This window comes from Drosophila eugracilis, unplaced genomic scaffold, assembly GCF_018153835.1.
Source record: "Drosophila eugracilis isolate 14026-0451.02 unplaced genomic scaffold, ASM1815383v1 contig_2088, whole genome shotgun sequence".
NCBI classification, from domain to species: domain Eukaryota; kingdom Metazoa; phylum Arthropoda; class Insecta; order Diptera; family Drosophilidae; genus Drosophila; species Drosophila eugracilis.
The window spans coordinates 4,687,417-4,709,820 of record NW_024572964.1 but is presented as its reverse complement, the minus strand read 5'-3'; the positions used below and the strand labels follow the sequence as shown (position 1 = coordinate 4,709,820).

At 39.7% G+C, this 22,404-nt stretch overlaps 2 protein-coding genes across 8 annotated transcripts in view; both read right to left on the bottom strand.

Annotated features, from left to right (window-relative positions):
* Nucleotides 1-9,362, bottom strand: part of LOC108107737 (band 7 protein CG42540) — a 36,875-nt gene extending 27,513 nt beyond the window's left edge. For 2 of the 4 annotated variants that reach the window (XM_017215390.2, XM_017215393.2), the window contains exons 1-3: nt 7,407-8,157; nt 1,659-1,758; nt 994-1,005 (exon numbers count right to left, since the gene is read on the bottom strand). In XM_017215390.2, the coding sequence (XP_017070879.1) occupies nt 994-1,005; nt 1,659-1,758; nt 7,407-7,457 (163 nt within the window). In that variant the 5' untranslated portion in view covers nt 7,458-8,157. Of the gene's footprint in view, nt 1-993; nt 1,006-1,658; nt 1,759-7,406; nt 8,158-9,329 lie in introns of those variants that run through there. The other 2 variants (XM_017215392.2, XM_017215391.2) reach the window with 2 other exon arrangements.
* A 1,431-nt stretch (nt 9,363-10,793) lies between these two features.
* LOC108108086 (lactosylceramide 1,3-N-acetyl-beta-D-glucosaminyltransferase A) lies at nt 10,794-22,002 on the bottom strand. 4 transcript variants are annotated; one of them, XM_017215975.2, is made up of 4 exons: nt 21,689-22,002; nt 21,248-21,520; nt 11,918-12,862; nt 10,794-11,698 (listed from the first exon to the last, which is right to left on the bottom strand). In XM_017215975.2, the coding sequence occupies exons 3-4, from the start codon at nt 12,764-12,766 to the stop codon at nt 11,237-11,239; spliced, it is 1,311 nt and encodes a 436-aa protein (XP_017071464.1). In that variant the 5' UTR covers nt 12,767-12,862; nt 21,248-21,520; nt 21,689-22,002; the 3' UTR covers nt 10,794-11,236. The 4 variants fall into 4 exon arrangements, with proteins under 4 accessions (XP_017071464.1, XP_017071465.1, XP_017071463.1 ...); XM_017215976.2 differs by having other exon boundaries at nt 21,878-22,002; XM_017215974.2 differs by having other exon boundaries at nt 21,220-22,002.
* Between the last annotated feature and the right edge of the window lie 402 nt (nt 22,003-22,404).

Sequence of the window (22,404 nt, the reverse complement as noted above, 5' to 3'; positions counted from 1 at the left end):
TCTATATGGTTCTCTGTGTTTGTGTTCGCGTCTAAGGCGATTTTCTTGACTTTTGCTGCAGCATCCAGAGCATTGAACTGAGAGAGCTCCTGCATTTGTTGGCAGCCAATTCCCGAGGGTTTCCTCTTCCTCAGCTAGGGAGTTGTTCAGTACGACAAAATGGGGTTAGACTGGGCCCAGCCAGGCGTTTTTAATTTCTTTTATTCCGACCCGCTTTTGTCATTGGCCTGCAAATGATTTGTTTCTTACTTTTGTTTTCGTTGCCTTTGCCTAAATGCCAAGTTTATGCTAAATTTGTGGGTCGAACATGGCAAAGGTATAGAAGAAAAGAAAAGGGTGGCTGGTGGACAACTGGGAACCCAAATTAACTAATGATGAAAAATGCCCAAGCCCTTTCGAGGGCCTTTTGTCCGGGGCTGGTCCAGTAATTTACAGTGGAGGTCAGCATTATGGTTTATGAGCTTCTCTCAGTTGGCCCAAATGAAGTTGTCGTTTCGTTTGGACGTACGGACAGACGGACTGACTGAAAACTGAAACTGAAAAGCCACAGTGCAAAAGGGCCTTGCGGGCGTATACGAGTACAAACAGATATTAAGTATACGCCCCCCGAGACCATTTCCTTTTGCTGGTAAACGTAAATGTAAATGTAATGCTAATGCGTTTCACACACAAGCGCACAGGAAAAACCAACACACGTACACACTTATACATATGCATATACCTATATATAGTACATATGTTGGATGCATTGCTCATACGCCCTGTTGAACACTGAAGAGCAATCAGGCGCTTGTAAATATTTCATTTATGCACTCGGAACTTAATTTCGGGCTAAACTATCTCAATTGTAAATGAAATCATACTTACCAGTAACTAACTTATGCGCATGTTTGCACATAGTTACGATGTTTATAGTACTTAGATATATACAAACCGAAACCGAAATCGAAATCGAAAGCATTGTTATTAAAATATTAATCAAGTTGCACTCACCAAGTCTACGTACTACAGATGGAGAGATGTGAGAGAGAAGCGTTTGTTTGGTTGGTTTTTGGTTGGTTTTTGGTTGATTTTTGGTTGGTTAGTTGGATTTTGATGAGGCATTTTTCGTTATTTGATATTTGTAATGCAATTTTGTACAGATAGAGAGCGTTCCAAATTCGTCGAATTTGTTGGGCAAGCGTCATGAAATGAGTTTACGTTTAATATATAATTTAAAGGAAAGAAACTGGTTAGTCGACGAATTTACAAATTGCGCAAATGTGTGTTTTTTTGGTGGTTAGGGGGTGTATGTTATATTTATATATATATATATACTATATGTGTCGAAATGACGATTGCATCTACGCTTGGCTTAAATCTAGGCTAAGAGTAAGGCGCGCAGCGTGTGTGAGAGTTTGTAAGGCATGCAGAGACATGGCCGTGGCGGAGGGGGATGCAAAACGGTTAAGCGAAATGTGAAACGCTATTTATTTGCCCCTCCTGCTGTGGGGTATGAGGAGCTGTAAGGGTATATGTGTGTGTGGGGATTAAACTAAGTATGTCAACTGCAAAGCCAGTAGGTCAGGGATAGTGGTCCTGCCAGTTTTGTTACCTCTCTGTGTGATTGGATAGGGGGAGGGGAGTCTCTGTTTTTGGCTGCCTGACGACACACTTACTTTTCATGATCCGATTCCTGTACTCATCGTCGCGCTGCATGGCCACACTGCCGCCGCCGTTGGAGACCATCGAGCTCACTTGTTCCATGGGCACAATATCCTGCAACAAGGATACACAGCATATATATAGTAGCGGAAACACAAACATATGAATGCAAAACTCCCATCAATCATGTACGCCCGCCATATGTTTGCCGTCTGCTTATCGGCAGGAGTTATGACCATGAGAAAAAGTAACAGAAAAACAGAATATGGGAAAAAATGTACGTAGGGAAACCTAATTAGGAAAGGCGGAAAAATTGCATTTATTTTAGCATGTCCTGCGGCCAAATAAATTTCATAAATTTCTTTTACGTTTTTAATTGTGTGCAGAGGGGGCGCTGTGCTTTTGCCACGAAAAATGAACTAGATAAATTGCGGCTTTTTTCCTGCGCTTTTGTTGAAGTGCCAACAAAGGCATTCCAGTTGTGTGTTTTTTTTTTCCTCTCTCTCTATCTGCCAGTTTGACTGGTTACAGCTGCCTGGACAGGAAGAGCCGAGAGGAGCAGCTGCTCTTGCCCAGCCAGCCGTGATATATTCCCTCGGATATATGTATCTGTATTGTGTGCAGTCAGCGGACTGTGCCCCAGAAAGGGGGGGGAGGAGGGCAGGGTTTGAGTAAAATGGATTATGCTCGGCTCGTTCGTCGACATTTATTAATGAATTTACAGGATTAGCGTGGTAATAAACGCATTTGATCCTCCGGTTAGCTGCTGCTGCTCCTTCGGATTAGCTGGTGAAATGTTTTGTGTGAGTGGTTCTCAATGCACTCAAAGCGTATGAAAGTCTGTATAATATTTCACAATGATTGTCTTGATTTTAATGGGGAAAACGAAAGGAAAACGGAATAAATTGACCTAGTTATAATTTTAATTTTTGTGGATGAACTATTTCTTATTTTACGCCTTGCTGAGTTAAGCCACAAAGAGGGTTTTCGATATCTTAAAGGAATCTGTTTTTAAATCATAAACTTATAAGCAGATTTTAGCTTAGGATTGATTACGTTTTTCGACAATATTTTGATGCTATAATTTGATTTTATTAATCTTTTATTTCTTATAGCTTTCATGATGTGAGATTAGATTAATGATTTAAGTAAAAACCAAAAATCAGATTGTTATCATTTTCAAACCTAATACAAAAATCAGAAAATAATAATAAAAACCTTTACAATATAAACTAACTTCAGAAAGCTTGCATTAAAAATTAAAATTCGTTTTGACTAGAACGTAAAATATACGAATCAAGTATATGAAATTTCAAACTCAAACTAAATTCCAGCTAAATAAATATCAATTTACATTCATCTCAATAAATTGCCAGCTCTGACTGGATGATGATGTGTATGCTGAAGTTTATAATTTATTTCAGCAAATAATAGTTTGATTGATGGCCAAAAATGAAATCCAAAAAGATTTAAAGCTTGAAATCTGGGATAACAAACAATTTTCCCAGCGGGGAGGCTGGGAAAATCAGTTCTGTCACTCACGCTCATTGGCAAACAGGAAAAATCGGGGGAAAAAGGAAAAAGAAAACAACAAAAGTCATTTGGACTATGCAGTGAAAATGTGATCTCCTTTGGCGGGTCAAAGGGCAAATGGGTATGCGGATGAGCACGTCACGTATTCGACATGTATAATGCGCAATTCAATTTTGATCTAAACACGCATTATGCAGCATATTACGCATACGCCATGGCGCCCATTCCCATACCCCTACCCATAAAACAGAAGCAATTTAAATGCATGGTCTGCTATGCGGAGTTCCGCCTGCTCGCCGACTTTTCCGACTGTCATATTAACGGCCTTTGCATATTGAAAATGTTTTGCCTGCAAAATGTGACAAACTTTCGACGACAATGTCGTTGTGAGTTCTCCTTTTCGGCGTTGTTTGTTGGCTGGCTCCCTGCCAGCAGAGATACATATCTCTGCCATGTGCGGATGTGGAGGACTATAACCAGGAGTGTATGTCCCAGGATAACGGACGGCAACTGAGAGCACTGAGCACTAAGCCAACCGGTAAGTGGGTTTCTGAACAGGTAGCTCTGTGTGTGTGTGTGTGTGTGCAGGTGGCAGGTGGCAGGAAAAGGCGAAGCGACAGGTTTTGGGCTTCAATTAAAATGTTGCCGAAATTGCTTTTTGTTTTGCAAATAAACTAAACCTGAATGGAATACTAACGATGATACCCATGAATACTGGAAAATGTGGTAAAAACAAAGCTATGGCTTAAAGGTTGAAAAGCAAAAGCTGAATAAAATTATATTGCCACTTAGAAGTGGGGAAATAAAAAATGCATTTGCGAAATGTGGGCCATAAAATTGGACTGCATAAATTCCTTACTGAAAACATGTTTGGGAATTTATGAATCGAAAATAAAAGCAAAAAACTTTAATTTCAAATGGGGAAATGTAAATATTGCTCTGTATAAAAATAATAAACTACAATGGAAAAGCCATTTAAGTTTGAAAACTATATTGGCTGGCAGATATTAAAACAATTTTAAGGGGAAAACCATTTATAAAAGTAAGCCATTGAAATGAAAAATCCATTTAAATTGAAGTACAAAAACTGATCCAATGATAATCTTAAATATGACAACTATAATCTTCATGTGTGTACTGCTCAATTTTCCGCCGGAATACTTTTGCCAAATTAAGTTTCATTCCGAGGCAAAGTTACCACCGAGACTTGTGTGCAATTTGCATAAATCACGTGGTTAGGCTTGGCAACCCAAACGAGCTTTCAAAGTTTGGATAAGAAGTCGTCAGCAGATTTCACCTTTGCCACCTTTTCGAATTTTCCTCCGGCTCTCTCATGTGCTGACAAAACTTTGCCGTGGCTGTCGCATCGATTTCAATTTTGTAAATTGTCGGTTTCGCTGCTCGGATTTAATTAAATGCAATCGTCCTGGCACAAGGACAACGCGGATGAAATTCGATGTCCGGCTCGAATTGAATTTTTTATTCGCAGCTTCCCTCTGCTCTTTGCCCTCTGCTCCCTATCGCGGTTTTTTCGTTTGAATTGCCTGGGCAAATTTAAACATTTTCATTTACTTGTCTGTCGCTGTGGCTTGTTCGTTTCCATCCCTTTTTTTCCCCCTCACCTCTCACTACTTTTCCAACAACGGTCGGCTACTTTGTCATGCAAATTAACGGGTATATTGTTGCGACATCGCGACCAAAAGCCGCTGTAAGTCATACAAAGAAAGGTCCTCCCAGGATCCCAGCACGCATGTGAGTGCACTGAGAATATTTTTACAAAATTACAAAAAATTGAAATACTAAATATGACAAAGATGTATGTTGATGCAGATTGATTAGAAACAAAGATGGAAATTCAAATTAAACTTTGCTTCACCAAGAAAACGAAGAAGATCAAGATCAAGACCCCCACTCATTTCTATTTTCTTGATTCTTAAATAATATTTATAAAGACATAGGAATATCATTTTCCCAACTTTTCTTTCTCTGTTTAACTGTATTTCGGGGGAGGTGGATACTATATGTGTTGGCCATAAATAAGCCATCGGCGGGATTAGTGCGAGCGAAAGTTGATGGCCTGTACTTTACCGCATATGCATGTATGCTGAATAATTAATTTTTATTGATCGCGATTGCGTTGTGACACCAGAGCCGAGTCCGCGTCCGCGTCCGCGTCCGCGTCTGTTGTTGTTTATTAGTTTTCTGAGGCTTTGTCAGTGCCCTGTTTGTGGGGCATAAAGGGCTTACGAGGGTCGGGCGCCATTGTTCCCAATGTGCCGCATAATTATCAGCACACACTGGTTGATATACTGTCTTTACGAGGATGTGGATGTTCTAGAGAATGTGTTTGTGTATGGGTGTGGGTGCACTTGCCGCTGTTTACCCAATTGTATCGCGCTAATAAAGTTAATGTGCTCGCTAAACTGTTGGCCATGACTCGTATTTGGCCCAGATGACCCTAACCCAACCCAGCTCAGTTAAGCCCGAACGAGAAGTGCGCTAATTGCCTTTCAAGTTGTTGACTGAACCATCCCATTTGGCTTTCCCTTTGCGTGCCGGGCTCTTGGCCTGGCCAGAACAACTAAGTAGTGTAACGGCCAACTTTCAAGTGCTGGCAGAAAAATATCGGAGGACGAAAGTTTGAGCGATGCCAGTTGAAGACATAATCGATGTGGCAACTAAAGTCACTTAAAGGGTTAGCGGTTAGTGGTAACTTTATTAAATATTTTTCTGGAATTTTAAAATATTTAAACAAGGAACAGATCTGTCTATCAATATCCCGAAAGGAGTATTAATGCTTAGACTGTCAGAGGGGTTAAAAACTGAATTTAAACTATTAAAGGTTGAAAAGTAAGTATGCTTATCGCCCCATTTTATTTACTAATGTATTTAAATGTGTTTATTGTGTCAGAAAACCTTGTATTTGATTACATTTGTTTGCCTTTCATGATTATCCTCTACTATTTGCCCCACAACCATTATGCATATAAAAATAGCGTTAAAAAAAGGGTTATGTAAAATATATAAATATGCAATCAACCTTCGCACTCACATCATATTTAAATCCCCATGCATGTACTCTTCAAAACCCCTTTGACTTCCCATACTGATCTGGTTTTTGACCCCGAACCACACTTAAGCCAAAGCCGTCGCCAAGTCAATGGCAAACTAAATATTTGGAGAAAGCTCAGGGCACCACCGGAGACAAAGGCTCTGGATCTGGGCTAATGCCGAGCTGAGCTGAACGGTGGTAGCCAGGTGATGGTGCTTCGTTCTCATCCTCATCCTACTCTTGGGAGACCTTAAGCCAAATATTCGCCGTAAAACAAATGCTAAATGCGACAGAGCTTCGGCTAAGTGCAGTGTGTAAATGCAGCACTCAACAGACAGTGGCGTACTGATTAAATATCCGGGCCGCAGTTGGCGAAACGTACTATAATTCCGAATCCCTGGCTCAAATGTACACTCAGCATAATGCGAGAATCCATGTAGGGAAATGTAATTTGAACGCCAAAACAAACAGCGGGTTGGGGAGGGTGGCGGTGGAAACGCTGTGAATGGCGGCCAGCAAACGGAAAGGAAGGCTGCCAGGAAGTTGGGCAGGTGCTTGGGCTGAAAAACAAAAGCCGCCGCTGGATATTTACCCAGTGCTAGTGCAGCTGAAACAGCAGGAGCAGTATAGCTTTAGCACCAGTGGCAGCAGCAGCAGCTGTGGGAGCACAAAACAAAGCCTTGGTAAACACAGCCGAGCAATGTGATTAAAAAATAAAGGAACACAGCACAACAATGGGAAATGGAGCATGGACCCAAGACATACACGGCGGGAAAATAACAAACGAATTTCACGGTTTTCTGGTAGGTTTTTGGATTATGGAAAATTATTATCCTTTCTAGGAATTTTTTTAATTCTGCTTTGTATTTAAATTTAACATCTTTATTCATGACCTACATTTTGATTTTGTAAATGTTTCAGTACACCTTTTATATATGAGAAAATCGTATAATTATATTCCTCATTTTTCTCTTCCCCAAAACCAACAAAAAAACCTGGTCAATGCCCTTTCCTTCTACGAAATCTTTGAGCATTTAAAATTATTTAAAATGCTTCAAAAACTCAAGAGAATAAGTTTAATAATAGAACATTATTTGCCGAAATAGTAGTATTTTCTGTGTTTTTGTCTCTGCAGTTTCTATAGTTAAGACCAGACAGGTTTTCAAGAGGAACTTACCTCGTAGCGTGTGTCGATTTCTGGCAACTTCTCCAGGAACTCCTCGACCATCTTTCGTTGCACGTGCGCCGAGCCGAGCAATCACACACACATACACACCCCCACGCACTCACACACGCACGCACGCACACACTCACGCACCCACTCCCACTCAGACAAAAAATACTATTAAAATTGACACGCAGCAAATTAAAGTTTCTGCTTATCAATTATGGACAACTACTAATAGCTGCTGCTGCGCTTAATTATATTGTGGTTCTTTGGTATTGACAATAAGTTAAGGCTGAAACACCTGTTGTTGTTTTTTTCTATATAGTATATAGTATTTGGATGTCACACACACATACACACATACACTAAGAAATTCGTAGGTTGCTGTTCTTTTTGTTTGGTAACTGTAATGACTGCCTTTTTGCGGCAGCCAATCTAAGATTAATCTAAGTTTTTTGCACTTTCCGTTGTTGTTCTTTGTGATTGTCTTTGTCCCGTTTGAAGAAGATTTTTGGTAAGGGGATTGGTGTGGATTTCTGGTCACTTGGCACTCGATTTGGGCGGTAGTTTTTGCCCACACACAGGCGAACAAACCGAAGATACAAAGATACAATTTATCGAAGAAGCGAAGGGAAAAAGAAGCTGAAGCTGAAGCTGTAGCGGAACCAAAACATGTGCCAAAACTCCCTCGGAAAACAGCTCCTTTTTTCGGGCCCTGTGTGTGCGAGGAGACCAACAACCAACAAGCGCTGTCCGTTCACTGCCGTTCAGCACTAACAACAAACTGCAGAAAAACAAAACATTTATAGCCAGGCCAGGCCACGAGTCCTCCAAACTCGTCGTCATCATCGTCGTCGTATCGACACGGCCCGAGCAGATGATGTTCTAAAAACGGCCTAGCATCCCAGCATCTCACTCTGAAGCGCCGAAAATTGAAGGCAGCCGATGCTGGCCGATAAAAAACAAGCCGTGGCAAAAAAAAAAACATAATAATGTGGCGCGCTTTTAGGCGCCGGCGCGAGGCAGCTGGAAACAAGGGGCAAGTATGAATTCCGATTGCGACTCCTTCGCTCCTACGACTCTCCCAGTATGTATATGGAATTCTGGGGATTCCCCTCTCGACGTGTGACACACATCGAAGTCCGGAGCTTTCGGTCCAACTTGAAAACAGCATCCAGCCGAACGAGGCGTGTGGATCGCTTTTCGAGTGCCACGAGTTTGCCGAGTGCCGGAGTTGCATGTTGCATGTTGTGCTGTCCCTTTGTTTTGCCAGCACTTGTAAATAATTTGCAGCTAACGAAGGCGGCGCCACTCAAAGACGTCTCTTGCTGGAGGACCCTCCTTCCACTCTATCTGCCGCTCCATCTATTGCTGTTCCTGCCACCGCTATTCTCTTTTTTTAATGCAGGCAACAGAACCTGAATCTACGTATTTCTAAGCCGGTTCAGAGTCGAGCAGTTATCATTAATCTCAAGCACACACGCTCTCAATCGATTGCTGTCAGCGGGTCCTGTTTGCATAGCAATTACCACCGGCAAAACAACAATTACTGGGTTGGGGAGGGAGAATGATTGCAATCAAAGGAAACTTAAGGCTACCCTACTAATCTACTGAAATCAGGAACTCGCTCAGGTGAATTAAGTAGCTTGTTAAAGAAATCACTATTGATCTGATTTTAAAGACTGATAAACGACTTTAATAATACCAAGAATATGTTTTCGCTTCACAGAATAAAAGGCAATAACTTATTTGCCTTCCTAATAACTTTAAAGTTTAGTTAGTTACATGTCTAATAAGAGTTGTTAAGAACTTAAGGTGCGCTTCTAAAAATCGAAAACAATAAACTTGCTTAGCCATTACAAAGCAATCTAGGATAATCAACGCCTTGAAGTGTTCACCTAATGACCACCTTCATCTAGACTTAGCACTTACCGAAGCCATTGCTGCCATGTCCTGTCCGTTCGAAAGTCAATATTTAATCCCAAAGCTGAACTATGACCGCACTGGCTGGCCAGTCGAATAGCACTGAACGACTAATCAGAGCGAAATGGACGCCGCGGTAATGCAACAATTGGCTTTCCGCACACACGTCATCAAGGGTCCTTGCCACATCCATTTCCTTTTTGTCTGCTTTTTCCCTTTCACACTAGAATGTCAAAGTCAAAGCGAGGGGCGTGGGAATAAAAAACAATTACTTGTCATCGGGGGGGTATTACCAATACATACGTTTGGGCTCCAAATAAGTGCTACTCGAAAATTAATTCAACGCATTTCGGTTAAACGTGGTGGGTGATTTTAAAGTCCTTGAACGCAGCTGCTTAAATGGGTCTTTGGTTTCCAGGCTCACAATGAATTATTTACACGGCAAACAGGTGAATTAGCACAAGTGCGGGCGTGTCCTGGTCAAGTGCAAATATGTCGAGGCACGAATGTATTGAAAAGCTTTAAATTATTCAGTAAAGTTCGTGTAGTTGTCAGTTTTTGAATTGCGCGCCAACTTTTCAAATGTCAAGCACAGGAAACTGGTTGCTATGAAACGTATTTTGCCTATATTGTTGTCTCTTTCTCTTTTTCTGTAAGAACTGCTTGTTCAATTAAAACTCAATCACATCCGAAACCTGCTTGTTATGAAACTCAACTGCTCTTTTGAACTGCTTTCCTTAAAATCAAACAGAAGCTGGTAGCCGTAAAACTAGTACGTATACTATAGTCGTCTCCTTTTCTCTGTACTCTGCTTAGCACTGCTTGAGTAAGACTAAAGCAGTTCATTCACAAGCAAATTTCAAAAATCAGAAAAAGAAAAACAAATTTTTTTCGTTTGTAATTTGTATTTTGAAATGATTTTCATATAATTTCTGACAAACTTGAACATTTAATTAATTTCATTACACATTTATAAATTTCATTTGTTACAGTTTTCGTTCGTTCATCGTTTTCAGCGTTCTCGGACCGTACAATTTACTATTTATTATTATTATTTATTTTTTTGATATTTCATGTTAACGTTCCTGGCATTTCTGTTCCCACTTATGTTATCCATTATTTTAATTCAGTATATCCGTATAAATGTGTGCATATTCAGATTCAGATTCAGATTCAGATTTTTCCATCCATTGGCTATGCTGGAATACTAGGATCGAAACGATACAGAGAGATGGATGGCTACAAAATACATACTTTTACAAAAAATAGTTAAATATTATGCAAGCGCACGACTCGATCCGTATCTCATTTGTCCCTACGTACATATATATATATATATTTGTTTTTAATAAATACTCCCGTCCGTTGTCATGCGGCCCATTTCGAATTCAATATTTGGTTTGGTTATTCACTGATTTCACTAAACACTTTTGAATCCTCATCAGTTTGTCTGCTTTGTTTGTAGCTTTCTCCTAACGTTTTACCATTATATCGTTTATTAAGTACTATTGTAGGGTTCTTAAGAGTTAAGAGTTGTTCTTAAGGTATTACGCTCATCTTATTGTTGTTGGTGTTTGAGTTTGAGTTTTTTGTTTGGTGTTGTATGTTGGTTTTCATGTTTGTTTTCTGTCTTCTGGTTTTCTGTTGGTGAGCGTTTCGCATTGCAATAATGTACATGACTATCAGTAGAATCCTTAGATTAGTTACGGTTCATATGATACGAATGATTGTAGGCAGGTGGTTGGTGGTTCACTTGACTTGCAATGTTCCGTTGATTTCGTCTCGACAAAAAATGCTACCTATCATTAATTAGTTAACATTAGGGATAACTACGAATTAAAATTAAAGCTTAACGAAACCCTAAAACTGAACAGCCAAAGAAACTAAACGTAATCCATCGAGTTGTGCCAGTCAAACTAGCTGAGGGCGGTGGAGCTCGTCTGGGCCGCCTCGGAAATTATCGCACTTGGCACTATCTGTGCGGATTTGGAAGCGGCGGATGGGGATGAGTAGGCGGGATGGGTGAGTAGTGGCCTCTGGATTCGGTCCAGCGCCATCTGCCAAATGGCCATGCTCTCGTCCGGTTTAATGGCATGATTTGTGAAAAGAAACGGTGGATCCTCAAGATCAGCATCTCCATTAAGCAGATTATAAACGTCCTTCGACTCGAGGTAATATTTCATTGGTGTGATCTTGCTGGCCGTCTCCTCGGCCAGAATGCCCGTTATCAGGACATCGTCCACCCAAAAGTATTTGGATTTTTGAGCCGCCTCGTAAAGCCGCCGCACTACGTCCGGTCCATAGACAATGGCCATCCCTGGGCAGTATTCCGGATAGAACCGATGTGGGTACTCCTTGTAGGTCACCCGCCATTTGGACTGCAAAACAAATTAATTTCGGTTATTAACTTGACAGTTACAAGAGGGTTTACACTATCAGTCAATAATGTCTGATAAGATAGCTCGAATTATATTTTGTCTGTAATCATTCTCGTGGCAAATTACTTTATTAGGTTTGATGTTAATTAGTTTTTAATTGCATTATTTTATAAGCTCTTCCAATGAAAAAGAAAAAAATATATCATAGGAAAAACTTACCCGATACGAACGCTTGACCCTCGAGTGACGGACGACTCGGCAGAGCATGAGATCCGGATCTTGGAGCATCGAATTCTCTGGCAAATCAGGAGTCGCCAAGTATTTGACCAGCTGCGGCGTGTTCATGAACACATCGTCGTCCACTTTCACCAACAGCTGGGCATGCTCACACTTCTCGTTGAACCACTTGAGGGCCATCACATGCTTGTAGGTCATGTTGCGATAGGCATCCCGAAAGTTGCCCTGGATGAGATCGCCGTGCATGTGGTTCTCGCGTCCCAAAAATTGCTGCCATTCTTCGGAATTCGGACCCACACCGCCCACCAAGAAGATAACCCTCAGTGGCGTCTGGTCAATATAGCTTCGATTTGCCCACGTCTCTCGGATGAGTCGCCGCTTTTCAACATTCTTAACGGCCGAATGGACCAATATCAGTACCCGAACATCCTTATCACAGGCGGGCTGATCTATCAGATAGACGAAATTGGGCAGGTCCATAAGGTGCATACTGCTCCCAGGGGGGGAGGGTGTTTGTGACGCCAGAGATGGGGGCGTTCCCAGGTGGTTATCGAATGTGTTGCTAACTAGGCTACTACTATCGTTATTACTAGGAGTGCGACTAGGCTGGTATATTTGGTTTGGTTTGCTCCTGCTCCTCCGCAATCCATTGGCACTATTTGGCGGCTGTGGTGTGCTACTGATGCTGCCACTGCCGCTGCTGCTGCCACTTCCGCTGGAATCAGTGATGATTTCCGCTTCCAGCATCGGCGACTGCTGCACACTGACCAGCCAAATGACCAGGCACAAATTAATGCAGATGAGCAGCAGGCACAACGATCGCTTATCCATCCTAGCGGCTTGTAATTGGATCTAACTCTATATCCGGACACCTCAGACGGAAGCGTTTTCTGCGTGCCTTGGCCATTTAACTCCAGGTCCAAGTGTCTGCAACGGCAAAAAGGTAAAGAAAACAGTTAGTTGGTAATCGCTCACTGAATGTCCACTTAAGGCCAGCTTATCGCCAATGCGATAATGACCCAAAGCATTAGGCCAATTGGCTGTGGCATGACATGTGACCAATTTTCTAAATGACCAGCAGCAGGTGTCAACAGGTCGCACATGAATTAATTGAAGAAGCACTCGAGACAAGTTCACTGAACTGACGTCATGCATTCCCCACTATCGATGCCAATAAAACGCATCTGCCATAATTCATTCAAAACGAACCAACACCTGATGGATTCCCCGGGACTTCCAAATTTCTACTGAATGTGCGCCCAACCACTTTTCTCTTACTCCCCCTAATCGAAAGTGAAAATGTTTAAAGATAAGTTGAAATTATTGATTTATCGGCCACGCTCTTGATTGCCTGGTCAATATTGATAAAGGAATTCCTCGAACTGAGGCACAACTTTTTGTGAATTATACCACTACTGACAACGAAATCGATGACGTCCCATGACTAAAAATCTGGCAGTACAAACATATTAACTGGTTGTGCTATAAAAGTCGGTGGCTATTTGGTCGTTATCATTTGTAGATAGGGCTGTATCAAGTATCAATTGAGCTAAGGAATATTTTTTAATACCCCTATTAACGCTTATCAAACAACGGAAGGGAATTTGTGATTACCTAATTAGTGATTTTGGGAACTAATGAAGTGATAATTATATCTTAGTTATAATCTTTTTACGAGGAAAAGTGAGATCTTAAATGTGAGTCACAATTTCTCGAATAATATTTATATTATCTTCTCAAATAAAAATCCTATGCAGTGAATGAAGAACAATGCAAGCTTATCCTCAATCTGTCTTTTGGTTTTGCAAAATATAAATTAAATAAGGTTCCAAAGATAAGCTAAAATAATCTAATCGGGGTCTTCAATAAACGATAAGTTTAAACCTTAAATTACTTTTTGCACACAAAATGGACGTATAGGTAAATGACTTCGTTTATAAGAAACTCATCAATCATATTCAATCAATAATAGATAAACTAAAATGTTTTTTAACATTCTACAAATCTCGTAAGTAGTTACTTGAACTTTTCTTGTTTTTTTACTTATATTTTGTTTTTCTCTCTTCAGAGTACGTATATTTTTGATATTTTTGAAGGCAACCGGAAAACGCACTCATGCACATGTCCGGAGATAGTGCGCCAGCATGAAGAAGGAGGAGCTCTTGAGACTGCGACCAAAAAAGTCAGTCTGCGGTCACGTATGCCCATAAAGTGTGCACATGATTTAAAGTGTAATTGAAATACAATATACCCCTGGATCCGTGGAATATTAAAATAGTATACAAAAGACTTCGTTGCACTCAGCTGATTATCTGGAGTTGAAGCTCTCCCAAGGGCTCTTATTTAGCAAAGTCTGGAAATACTTTTGATTAGATAGTCAGCTAGCTTTCGATAAGATTAGTTATTTAATAACAGATTGTACCTCTATTCCAACCTATATCTGTAGTTATATTCTCTATTTCTTTATTACCAAGGAAAGCGTAACAAATTTGAGGCCGGAACGTTGGAACGTTCCACACGCAAAACTCTATAAAATTTTTATATTTATGTAAATTCCCAGCCGAAGTCAATATTTCTCTATAGACATAGTTAATGGTTAAAAAGAGACCAACTGGATGGTTGTTAATGGCTATTGGTAGCACGCAAAGGTTGCCATGTCCTTAGCCACGCCAACCACAAAAACCCAGATCTGGCCCAATTGAAAGGAAGTTAAAGGTATAACAGCCGGATGCGACGGCCTCAAGATATGCAAAAACTAATTACGAACGAACGAACGTTTGACCTTTGCCAACTCTGTTTGGTGCGGTACCAGCTAACCTGGCCAAAAACGAACTGCAAGCTGGCTTAGGCCCACAACCAAGGCCAGACTGCAGCACTGCAAAATGAAGTTTTGTTGCAGTTCTGACTTCGAGGGTGGTTTCAGCAGAAATTGACTGCCAACAGTCACGACATTCAACTTGTTAAGGATATTAAAAATGTTTGTATTCATAATAATACATTTATTACTTGTATTTAAATTGAAAAAGTTTATTATATTCGTATATGGCAAACTATTATTGATCAAAAATGAATTACTTTTTCTTCAATTTTGTTTAACTAACACCGAGCAATTAATAACGAAGATAATTATCTGATGGTCACCCGGGTAAACGCTGAGGAATGTCTTCTTCATAAATTAATTGACTGACCTGCATGAAGTGCCCCCCGTCAGAGCATGATATGAATTCAATTAAGAAATTGCTTCACTACCCTTTGACCCTAATCATCGAGCAGCTACGTGTAATGTGTATATGTGATATAGATAGCGAGTTATTATTTATATCTATTAACAACATTGTACAATAATTATCATTCGATATGCTTAAGCACACCCTGCTGATTGCCCAGCAAATGTTTGACGTTGATACAAAGGTTATAAAAAGATAACTCCCTGCACCTACTGAAATCGAGCCAACTTCTCCCACATACCTTACCTTTGTTGCCATTAAAACCTCTCGTGAACTTTACAAAAATAAGCCTAGACTTTCGAGCCAACGAGTTGGTTTCACACACAAATGGGCTGTGGGGTTGGGACGTCTGCCAAAGGTTGGCATTTTGCAGTCGATAAAATGCCAGCAGCAACGCCAAATAACTTTTTCAAGTCGAAGGTTAAATTTTATGGTGGTCTAAAAAGGGGGGAGGGAGAAGGGAGCATAGAGAAAAAACTACACCAGCAGAGTGACAATAGATATTCGCCTGCAGTTCGGCCCAGGCCCAGGCGTCTTCTATTGTTTATCTGGTATCGTATCGGTCTTTTGATTAGTTACCCGCCGGCGGCAGCATTTTCCCCTCAGAGGGAGGATGGGAGGCTTTCATTGAATGGCAGCAGGTTGGCACTGCAAAAACTTGGCTACTGCCCAAAAACACTTTGAATGCCTGTCAGGTTGTCCCTCACTTGTATACAATGCAACTTTCACGTGCAGCAAGCACTGCTTTGTGGCAATTGCCATCAATCGGGAGTACAATATTTATGTATACCAAACCAAATAAATACAACATGTGGAAGGCCTTCACAGGCCGACTCGCTACAATGCGAGCACTTAGTCTGGACTGGTAATTAGCAAAAAAGAAACTACTTAAAAATATTGCAAAACAAACAACCGGCTCTAACAATAAGTGCAGAAAATTGCAGTTGAAGTTGTCTGTTGGAGTTGCCTTAAATAGAAAGTTAGATTTACGCACTAGTATCCATCAGCAGCCAAGAGTTAGACAATTGAAAGTGTGGAAATTGCGTAAGTGAGGTTCTACTGAAATGGTAAAAATCATTTTTAAGCGGAAAAAACAGCTTTAGGTGTGGATAACTCTAAAACCGGTTTTTGGCGTTGGTAATTGCGGCGCAAGTCACGTTAACTCTGAATGATTAAAAAGTGTTTACGTTTAATAAAGATATATATATACCCATTCAGAAATAATATTATATATAGTCTAAATAGTAGATAAGCCATTTATTATATATATTTCCCCATTAGACGCCCATAAATTCGGAATGTTATTTAAATCCCCTTGGAATGTAACCCCTTGCAACAGCTTTCGAAGTGTTTGTAGCAAATTAAGTTAAATTAATTAAGTTCATATACATATTCTGACTAAACAAAACTCATTTAAATAAAAGCGAAAATCTTTAATTGCTTGGAATTTGTCTTAAATTGATTCGCAGCACCAAAAGTGAGGCGACTTCTCGAAAACTGAGGCATGGAAATGGACCCAGCTGGATATGGTATATGTGTCACTGTAATCTGAAGACATCTTCAGAGCCCAGAGAGCGTTGCATTCACCACTTGGCATCCTGTCGCCATCGTCAAATGGGAGTCAAGAGCTCAAGCATTAAACATTAAACCCCCGCCGTCGGCCAGACAAATGTTTCTCATATGTGGATGGCTCACAAATGTAGCCATCTGTATGTTTTCACAAACATACAGATTATGTACACATGCCATATGCAGACTCGCACACTCCGAGAAAATCAGTTGGAATCAATCAATTTGAAAATCAAAACAAATTTCTGTTTAATCAGAATAAGTGGTCGGAGGTCTGACAGGTTAAATATCAATTTAAACTTAAATTGGGTGAATGCATTTATGAATCTCAGATATATAGTATTTCTTTTTCTGAGATTTCAATGCTATCTATGGTTCTAAGTTCATTTTTCAAATCAAAACTAAACACATATCATGTCTTTTGGTAATTAGTTAACAAAATATTGATTACAATTTGTTAAGCTGTAATTAAGCAATTATTCATGTCACGACATATATTGAAAGTTTTTAATTGTCGTTTGAAATCGATTTTCTGAGTGCATGCATCATGCTGAGAGCCACGGAAAATTCGCCCTGTCCCAGATGTCGAAAAATGTGAGTCAGCGGCTTGAAGGAGTTTCGCAGACTGCCAGAAAAAAAAAAAAAAAAAAAAAGAGAGAAAACATAGAGGGAGGCTTAGGAAAACCCAGACGAGTTTTCTGCTGCTAACATGCCGCAATTACAACATGCTGAGGGAGTTTTTCCCTGCCGACAACAACATTTTGCGGTGCGGTTTGTGAGTGAAACTGCATTCACATACATATGTAGGCTTTGCTGCAAACTTTTCCCATTTTCATTTCCATTTCCACACACGACAGCACGCACCCTCACGTGGGCTAACAAATTGCAGGGCAATGCTAAATAACGATGCCAGACAGATATTTAGGCGAATACAACTGCAACCGAGTCGAGCTTGTAGAATGCCATGTGCATTCGACCTCGCAGTCAACGGATGCGGATGCAATCTGCCCGAGCCTCCGATGGTTTATCCGCCTCCTTCTTTGGATTTACGATCCCAACGTCTTGCCCAATTCCCGTGGCTAGGATGTTGGGCGTTGGCCTGCACTCGTAGAAACTACTCCCAGTCATTTGGCAAGCCAGACAAGTGGCTATAATAAACTTGATTTTCAGTCAAATGAAGCAATTGTATCCCTCGCCAACTCAAGACGGCATCTTTAATTATATAAAGTGAAATAGTACTTTTTATGTCTGTATGTATATATGTATTTAGTACATATATGAGCAATACAATTTTTATTTTAAATTTGTGAATCCTTTTTTGGCGAAATTTCAGCCATAATCAACACTTTTCTATGATCTTCGTAAACTCATAGCAATTTTAGAAAATTAATCATACTAGTTTTTTCGATGTCCAAAACACACAATATCTGAATTATATTATTGTAAAGTGATATTATATGGAAATTAAGGGTAATTTCTCGCAGTGCACAACCACAAAGCCATAATTAACTCATCCACTGCAGCCGGCGGCCGTAGAAAATACATAGTTGCTTGTGGACATTATTCAGGACATGGCTGGCGGAGTTTCCCGTTGCCACATAAAGTGCAGGCTATTACTCATAACCCCAGAAGAGGGATCACAAGGAGTGGGGAAGAATCCTGAGGGGGGAAAGACGACAGGGCGGCGACAAATGCATTCAGTCTGATTGAAGGACACAACAGACTGAGTGACAGACCAGCGGACCCCGCAAATTGGCAATTAAAAAGCCAGCGGGGAAAGGTTTTTGTTAGTAGTTAGTCCGTGAAAGAAGGAAATAAAAATGCAAAATACAAGAAGGGGTGACACGCCCAAGCTAAAGTCGTGCCTACTTTTATGGTCTTCCTACAGGGTTGCTTACTCTCTTGCACGCTAAATAATTTATGAATACATATTCCTTAGCTGCGTATGAAAATTTAATTACGCGCCTTTTGTTTACATTTTCACAGGCCAGCGGGCCAAAGTCCAGTTTGCGAAGCCCTCCTGGGCAAAACGGGTTTTTTGCACGCACTCTCAGAACTTATTTGGGACAATGGACTCGATCGAACAAAACACAATATATTTTGTATTAGGTATATATATCGAAAATGCTCAAAGCCACAAGAATTTGGGCGACGCCTTGCCGAAGAATACAATCGAAATGCTCGTGTGATGACTCAGTTTTCTTGCTTCTGCATTCATATTCCTCGTTATCTTTTCGATGCAATTTTGCATTTATGCAAATTTATTGCTGGTAAAAATTACATGGAAATTCACAAGTACGAACAGTGCAACTTTTTGTTGCTGCTTAGGGAATTGCACACACAGCTGATTTTAAAGTAAACAGAAACCATTCCTGGCACTAGGGGGCAACGTAAATATCTACGTTTTAACCATCAATTAAAACTAGAATTTTGTTAAAGTTCGCTCCAGTGCGAAATTTTCCACATGTGTCTGGATTTTATCCATTCACACGGCCAATAAATACCAAATACTTGCCATATTTATAGAATTTTTCCCACTTGAGCAAATATGTGTAATGAGGTACAACATCTTTATCTTTCAATTTGCGAAAAACATTTTCATTATATTCCCATACGCAAAGAATCGTGTTTTAAAGTATATGAGTATATAAATTGTTAATTTACTATTTTTACATCAAAATAATCAGTGCTAGACGGAAAAGAATAAAAAAAGCATTTCAAATTATTGCTGCCTTGAAAATGAAACTGTCAGATGAGGGTCTCAGATAATAAAAGCAATATTACTGCCAAGTGTTAGTAGATAAGACTTAGAATAGTATTAAGCAAACACAAAGTATAAGAAAAATTACCACATACTATCAATGGTAAAAACGAATCATTATTGTAATAATACATTTTTTTACAGAAGAGAGTGAGACATGGTTATATCGCAAGATTACTAATATACGATTTAAAAATATATATTCCCAAAACCACTGGAACTGAAGTGTTTAGTAATTAAACTCAATTCGTACATATCGAATATTCGACGGAGGCGGGTGTTGAGCGGTGAGAGGGAGTAAAAGAGAAAGCAAAAAGCTTAAAACCGCTGACGTTGAGGTGACGTCGGCGGAGAATCTCGGGGTCACTGTACGGACCAATAAAAGTAACACCGCGAGCCGTCTAACGCTTCGCACCGTCAGTTATCAGTGGGCCAGAAGGCGCAAGTGGGCGCAAAGTAGCGACAACGGCAGCGAATAACGCAAATAAACAAACAAACAAAGCGAAGACAATGTTCTGAAAGGCCACTGGAAAAAATTTTAAAAATTCATATGACAGAGACAGGTGATCGAGGGAGATGGATACAATGAGAAAAGAGAGCGAGAGCTTCACGCGGAAGCTGCCGCAATTAAAATTCAGAGCTTTGACAAGCGAGCATGTGATTGGAAATTTAGAGCGACACAACAAACAATGGACTTCAAACTAAAGACTTGACAACTAATTAAATACAGCTTTGTAATATCTATAGTTCTTAATGGTGAATATTTATATAAAAGCTTCTTAAACACAATATGAACTTATATTATATAATATTTTAACTAAGTAATTAAGTTTTACAGAAAAATAATAAATCATGTATATTTCTGTAGTTGCTGAAGGCACAAGAGCAATCACTTTGTAATAAATTTGTTTGTTTCATAAGTTTATAAATAAATTCCAGCTTGAAGTAAGTTTTTATCAGTAAATGGAAACAAAAATACAAAACACATTATTGTAATTCTTATCGAATAGAACTTCAGAAAATTATTATTTGAAATGATACAAAAATATATAAATTTATTTTACAACAAAATAAAAATACTTTTGGGTGGGTAACTAAGACTTCTGTCTACTTTATCGAATGAAAATGATATAAAGGGAATGTCTATTGAACTGTATAAAACCAATTTAGCGAAGGTTTCCACTGTAAGTGATTGAGTAAACACTCTCGCAATCTTGAGCAAACATTTAGGCGGGAGTGAGCAAGAAGGAGAGCTATGAAGTGGTAGACGGGGCGAGGCGGCACAGTGGGACAAGCCAAGGACAAGGCGCTTAAAAAGAGGATATCGAGCCGAGGAGCAAAATGGCAATCAGACAAACAGGCACGCGTGACACTGTGCCTGAACTTGTTCAAGGTCAGTCCTCAGCGACAGCGACATGCTAAAAAACTGAAGACACTTATTGTTGTTGGAAAAAGGCAAAAATAAAAGAAGAGCATACATGCGACCAGAAACAAAAGCAACAAAACCGCTGGCCAAGTTAAAGGCGACGAAAAGAGCGAAAGAAAAGATATGTAAAAAAAAAACACAATATCCGCACACATGGAAAGAGCGAGCGAGAGAGCAATGCTCGCCCCCGCAACAACAAAAACGCTGCTCTTCAATGATGCTGATAAGAAAGACGACAATAACCCTCAAAGGACAAAAGAGATAAAAAAAAAACACGCTGCTGTCTTAATTAATATCTTACATTTTATGATTTTTATGATTTTATTCACCTTCTTGTTGTTGGTTTTCTTGCTGCCTCCTCATTTGCCTCCAATTTTGATCCTTTTTACTTAACAGAACGAGAGGGGGCAACTGAGGTGCGTTTTTTAATTAATTTCCATAAGAAACACACACGCACACCAACACACACCCATATTTTTAGGTAACAGTTAAAAAACAGAGTTGGTGCCAGCGAGAGAGCAATCGGGGAGTGCTAATTTAACACACTCTCGCATTCAATGGCGAATTTTCATATATTTTTGGCATTAATTTGTTGTTGGCAGCTGGAATATAAATTTATTAAACACATTTTTCATGCACACACTCGCACACAGTAATACACACGCGACGAGAAGGAATGCAAAAGAAGATGAAGAAGAAGAAGCAGGCTGAAGGATGCTGGGCCTGGATTTCCTCTTTTTTCGCTGCTCTTTTCAGGCTTTTAAACTCACTTTAAATCACTTTGTATTTGTTTTATGTTGTTTTTTTTTGAGTATTATTGTTTATGCGTACTTTTTTTAAGGAATAACTTAAAAAAAGGAGAAAAACCGCCGCTACTCATCGAACAAATTTACCGCGCGGCTTCCTTTCTTTTATTACCAAGTCATAATTTTAACCGTTTTTGAAATTTAAGGACGTACTTTTGCTAGATATTTGTGCCCAACAGTTAATCCTTTGTTAAATATATATAATTATTAATAATTCCAACTGGGAATGAAAAGAGGGTGCTAAATTGTTTGCTCGCTTGGAACTGAGAAAACGAACGTTTTACCTCTTCTTTTTAATGCCGTATTCTTTGAATTTTCTCTCCTGATGTTACGCTCTTTTCTTTGCAGCTGTTATTGCGGCAAAACCACTGTTAGCTTATACAAGGGCGTAGGAAAATTGTTTCAAGAGGTCGATACTGGATTAGATTTAAAAATCTTATATTATTGATGGATTGAAAAGTTGTTTTTTTCTATACCAAAATTGAATTATTCAGAAGAAATAGCAATTATTATATACCTATATGTTTTATTATTTTATTGGTCCCTATGAAAACCACTATTGCACGCCACTGAAAGTTAACAGAGAAGCGAGAGACCCCGCTCTCTCTCTTGCCTAGAGATGGAACTTCAATATCGATACACAATTGATATTTGGGGTGACCATTAGGGCGGCTATATAA